Source organism: Megascapheus bottae, unplaced genomic scaffold, assembly GCF_031878675.1.
Source record: "Megascapheus bottae isolate mThoBot1 unplaced genomic scaffold, mThoBot2.hap1 HAP1_SCAFFOLD_106, whole genome shotgun sequence".
Taxonomy (NCBI): domain Eukaryota; kingdom Metazoa; phylum Chordata; class Mammalia; order Rodentia; family Geomyidae; genus Megascapheus; species Megascapheus bottae.
The window spans coordinates 74,504-79,548 of record NW_028327708.1 but is presented as its reverse complement, the minus strand read 5'-3'; the positions used below and the strand labels follow the sequence as shown (position 1 = coordinate 79,548).

Genomic DNA, 5,045 nt, shown 5'->3' with positions numbered 1-5,045 from the left:
CCCCTAAGCTCCCCTACTCCTCCCCAAGGGGCACCCCACTGGTCCCCTAACAAGCCATGGATTCCCCAAGGAATGGAAAAAAGGACCCTGCGAGGCCCAGGAGTTCTGGTTCTTGCCCGCGAGAAGGGGGGAGGGGGGAGTAAGGATGGGAAGGGGCTGCAACATGACAGAAGGACCCAGCGAGGGTGTCTTCTGCCAGAGACTGGTGCCTTCCTGGGACCGAGTGGCCCTAGCGAGGCGCCCCAGCGCTACCCCTCCAGCCCCCAAACCTCACACCTGTGGGGCCTCAGTCCCAGCCCCTCCTCCCGAGGCCACGCCCACCACAGCCTCTGAGTGGGCGGGGCCCTGTGGGGGCTTAAATGTGGGAGCCAGGGAGCTGTGGTCAGTCTTTGCTCCTAGGCCATTTCCTGTTCGCTGCTTCGCGTGCCCAGCCTTGACTGACAGCTCTTCCACCTGCTCAGCAGCCCGAACCATGCGGGAGATCGTGCACATCCAGGCGGGCCAGTGTGGCAACCAGATCGGAGCCAAGGTGGGTGGGCCACAGGAGAGGGGTCTGGTGGGTCTCTGTTGGAGCCCAGCGGTCCCCGGGTTATGTGTGGCAGGCGGGAGAGGGTGCAGGGCCTGGACACAGGCAGAGCCTGCTGCAGCCCCTGGATTATCCAGGTGGCATATTCCAAGGGACCAGGTCACTGGGCGGGGTTACCCCAGGATGCCGCTCAACCAGCCAGAGTGCCAGTAGGCTACTTGTGTTGGCCTTTCATCTAGGCAAATTATCTAGAGACAATACCCTTCTGCAGGGGTGACTTGGCATTCCTCTGCTTGTATTAGTACAGCAGGAGGCTCCGGTCATAGGTAGCCTGTAGTCTCACTGGAATGTTCCTCTTGCATTTTTGTCCGGTTTGAATGAAAGAAATGCAGTGTCAGTGGGCTGACAGGTATAGAGGCTTCTCTTTAGGTCCACAGATATGTATCAGTTAGGCAAGAACAGTTCTTCTCAGAGTGAGACTTCATTCCCCACCTCATTTCCATTAAGATGGACTGTTTTCTAGTTCAGCGTTTTTAGTGTTTTAGTGAAAAGCCCTTAGATCCTGTGAGGCCAGATTCTCTTTATGTAATCTAACCAGAACCTGGTGCTGCAATAGATTGAATACAGCTGTGAGAGGCCAAATGTCTTCTATTAAGCCAGATAGGGAAGAGATTAGCAAAATTGTAAAATGCCATCTTTATCATTTTTATTTTAGAAAACAGGCAGCAGTGGGCATGGTGTGTGGGTGTGGGCAGACACCCCTACAAGGATATGGTCTCTTTCCAAGCTGCCATATTCCCCATCTTTAGGTCCTGCCCCCTTTGCTGCTGCTAACTCACAAAGTAGACTGCCTCATGATGGTCAGCTTCCCCCATTGCAGCCCAGGCATTCTCCCAGAATTGTGTCTGCTTTCCTAGTCTACTCCCAGCTAGGAGTCTATGCCCAGAGGCCAATATGCAGAATGGTGGCATAAATCTGGTTTGTTGAAAGCTAGGGGGGAGGGAGAGGAGGAAGGGTTCTATGCCAGATGCCATTGATTGTGGAGGCAATGCTGGATGAGGCCATTGGAACCTCTTTCTTACCTGAACCAAATCATCAGCCTACACTTAGCCTGCTTTCAGTTCTTTTAGATAGAGCCCCCTCCCTCCACAGATTTCTAGAAAGGGATTTTCTATGCCCTCACTCCCAGGCTCCTCCTAGCCTTTCAGTCTGTGCTCTTAATATGGCTTATGAAAGGCACTGTAGATTTCCAAGCTCCTCTGCAGTAGCAGCTGCAGGAAATGAAGGACAGCAGGTTTCTACATTCCTTTCCACTGCCTGACCAGAATGGCTACCATTCAAGGCCATTCTTGGGGACAGTTGGGATTCCAGATCATGACATGATTCAATTTCATCTCAGTTTTGGGAGGTCATCAGTGATGAGCATGGCATCGACCCCACTGGCAGTTACCATGGCGACAGCGACCTGCAGCTGGACAGGATCAACGTGTACTACAATGAAGCTGTTGGTGAGTATTTGGATGGCAACCTGGCTTTCCATATGTGGCAGAGGAAAGGCCCTGGGAGTATACAAATGACCAGGAAATGCTCTTTGCATAGCGTTTTAAATGCTAACTGCAGAATAAATGGTTTAGTTGCTGAAGATTCCTGCTGGATGAAGCATGCTCAGTATGTCCATTGCTGTTTCCTTCTTTTGTGTCTAGTGCTGGAATTTGCTGCAATGAATTCTGCTGTGAGAGCTCCCTAGGCTTATGAGCTCTGCTCATGATTTGCTTTCCAAGCACAGGTCTAAATCTGCTCTTGTTCCCATAGGTAACAGATATGTCCCTCGGTCTATCCTAGTGGACCTGGAGCCAGGCACCCTGGATTCAGTGAGATCAGGACCATTGGGGCAGATCTTCAGGCCAGACAACTTTGTGTTTGGTATGTTGTCATGGTTCATGGGACGAGACAAACTGATCCCCTTTTTCCTAAACCCATGTATTCTATCATTTTCTGTTCACTGTCGAGTCTGGATCCATATAGCACTCCCCCCCGCCCCAGTCCTTCACTAGCACACCCAGTATGTTGAGGTCGTGCTTCGGGACTTTTGGACAACTCATAGGGCAGTGCTAGCCTGCGAGGCTGGCCAGCCTTCCATGACAGAGCCGCTTCTGAAGGAACAGAGAACAAAGAAATCTTCCACTAGGGCTTCACAAATGCAGTTAATTTCAAAGAACTGTGGACAATGACTAACCATTTGGGGATGTCAAAGTCAAAAGCACAGCTTATGACTATGTTTAGATATGTACTTGAAAAGCATCTTCTTTCACCACACTGTGCTTTCTCCGTCTTGCTTTGTGTCTGAGGGAGAACAGTGCTGGGGTTTGATTTCAGGGACTTGTACTTGCCAGACAAGTGCTCTAATACTCCACTCATACTCTCTGCTATTGTGTTTTTATTTTATTTTTCAGACATGGCATCACTTTTCCCCAACCCCCCCGGGCCCAGACTGGCCTTTGGGCCATGACTCTTCTTTCTCTACTTCTAGAGGAGCTGAAATACAGGGACTCACTACCACAGACAGTTCAATTTCACCTAGCAATACCTAATAATTGCTAGAAGTTTGGCCAAGTGGTAGAGTGCTTGCCTACTATGCACAAAGACCTGACTTCGTTTCTTGATACCACACCCATAGAAAAAAATGGAAGGGGTACTGTGGCTCAGGTGGTAGACTGCTGCTCTTGAGAAAGCTCAAGGACAATGCTCAGGCTTTGAGTTCAAGCCCCAGTACTGGGTAAAAAAAAAACAAACCTAATTTAAATGTTCTGTTCATTTTATTTCTTTTTTTCGTTTTTTTTTGTCTGAGATGAGGACTCCAACTTGGTACTTGATGCTTTCACTCATTGGTTAACACTCTACCCACTAAGCCATGTGCCTCTAGCCCCCTGCTCATCCTTCTACAGGCTCTTTGGTTTGGTTAAATGAATTCTTTCTCCACCAGATTTTTTTTTTTACATTTTATCAGGATTCCTAGGACTTTTGAAGATCACTATGAAAGTGAAAGTATTTTCTTCATGTGACAAATGTATTTTCTTCATGTAACAAGTGCATGTCTAAGAAAATATCAAAGTTTTCTAGGAAGTCATACTTTTTCCACAATTGAAATGATACAAGTCATTATTCCTTGAGTCTTTGTCTGACACTCTTTCCTTCTTGCAGGTCAGAGTGGAGCAGGCAATAACTGGGCCAAGGGCCACTACACAGAGGGAGCTGAGTTGGTGGACTCTGTCATGGATGTGGTGAGGAAGGAGTCCGAAAGTTGTGACTGTCTCCAGGGCTTCCAGCTGACCCACTCCCTGGGAGGTGGCACTGGCTCAGGCATGGGCACGCTGCTCATCAGCAATATCCGAGAAGAGTACCCAGACCGCATCATGAACACCTTCAGTGTCATGCCCTCGCCCAAGGTGTCTGACATGGTGGTGGAGCCCTACAACGCCATTCTCTCTGTCCACCAGCTCGTGGAGAACACAGATGAGACCTTCTCCCTAGACAACGAAGCCCTGTACGATATCTGTTTCCATACCCTGAAGCTGCCCACCCCCACCTACGGGGACCTCAACCACCTGGTGTCAGTCACCATGAGCGGGGTCACCACCTGCCTGCGCTTCCCGGGCCAGCTCAACGCTGACCTGCGCAAGCTGGCTGTGAACATGGTGCCCTTCCCCCGCCTGCACTTCTTCATGCCAAGCTTTGCCCCCCTGACCAGCCGGGGCAGCCAGCAGTACCAGGCCCTCACGGTGCCCGAGCTCACCCGCCAGATGTTCGACTCCAAGAACATGATGGTGGCCTGTGACCCACGCCACGGCCGCTACTTGACGGCGGCTGCCATCTTCCGGGGCCGCATGTCCATGAGGGAGGTGGACGAGCAGATGCTCCACATGCAGAACAAGAACAGCAGCTACTTCGTGGAGTGGATCCCCAACAACCTGAAGACGGCTGTGTGCAACATCCCCCCTCCTGGCCTCAAGATGTCAGCCACCTTCCTAGGCAACAATACCGCCATCCAGGAGCCGTTCAAGCGCATCTCACAGCAGTTCTCGGCCATGTTCCGGCGCAAGGCGTACCTTCATTGGTACACCGATGAAGGCATGGACGAGATGGAGTTCACTGAGGCCGAGAGCAACTTGAACGACCTGGTGTCCGAGTACCAGCAATGCCAGGATGCCACCGCTGATGAACAGGGGGAATTGGAGGAGGAGGAGGAGGAGGAGGTTGAGGACAAGGCTTAAGAATTTCTGAAATCCATCGTGCAACCTTAGTGAACACTTGTTGTCCTCCAGCATGGTGTTTTATTTGTATACCATGGTGCTCAGTTTTGCCTCTGTCAGAAATTTACTGTTGATGTAATAAGTGGATCTCCTTTAACGATTACAGTATTTTTAACATGTATTTTTCACATATTTATGCTAGTATTTTCACATAAATCTATGCTAATAAAGAAGCACGTGGATTAATACCTGTAGTCTTTATTATCCTT

At 50.0% G+C, this 5,045-nt stretch overlaps 1 protein-coding gene across 1 annotated transcript; it reads left to right on the top strand.

The window, feature by feature from the left end:
- The first annotated feature begins 441 nt into the window (after positions 1-441).
- On the top strand, positions 442-4,797 carry LOC150039468 (tubulin beta-2A chain-like). Its single transcript, XM_090327801.1, has 4 exons — positions 442-529; positions 1,926-2,034; positions 2,339-2,449; positions 3,728-4,797. The coding sequence occupies exons 1-4, from the start codon at positions 473-475 to the stop codon at positions 4,795-4,797; spliced, it is 1,347 nt and encodes a 448-aa protein (XP_090183927.1). The 5' UTR covers positions 442-472.
- The last annotated feature ends 248 nt before the right edge of the window (positions 4,798-5,045 follow it).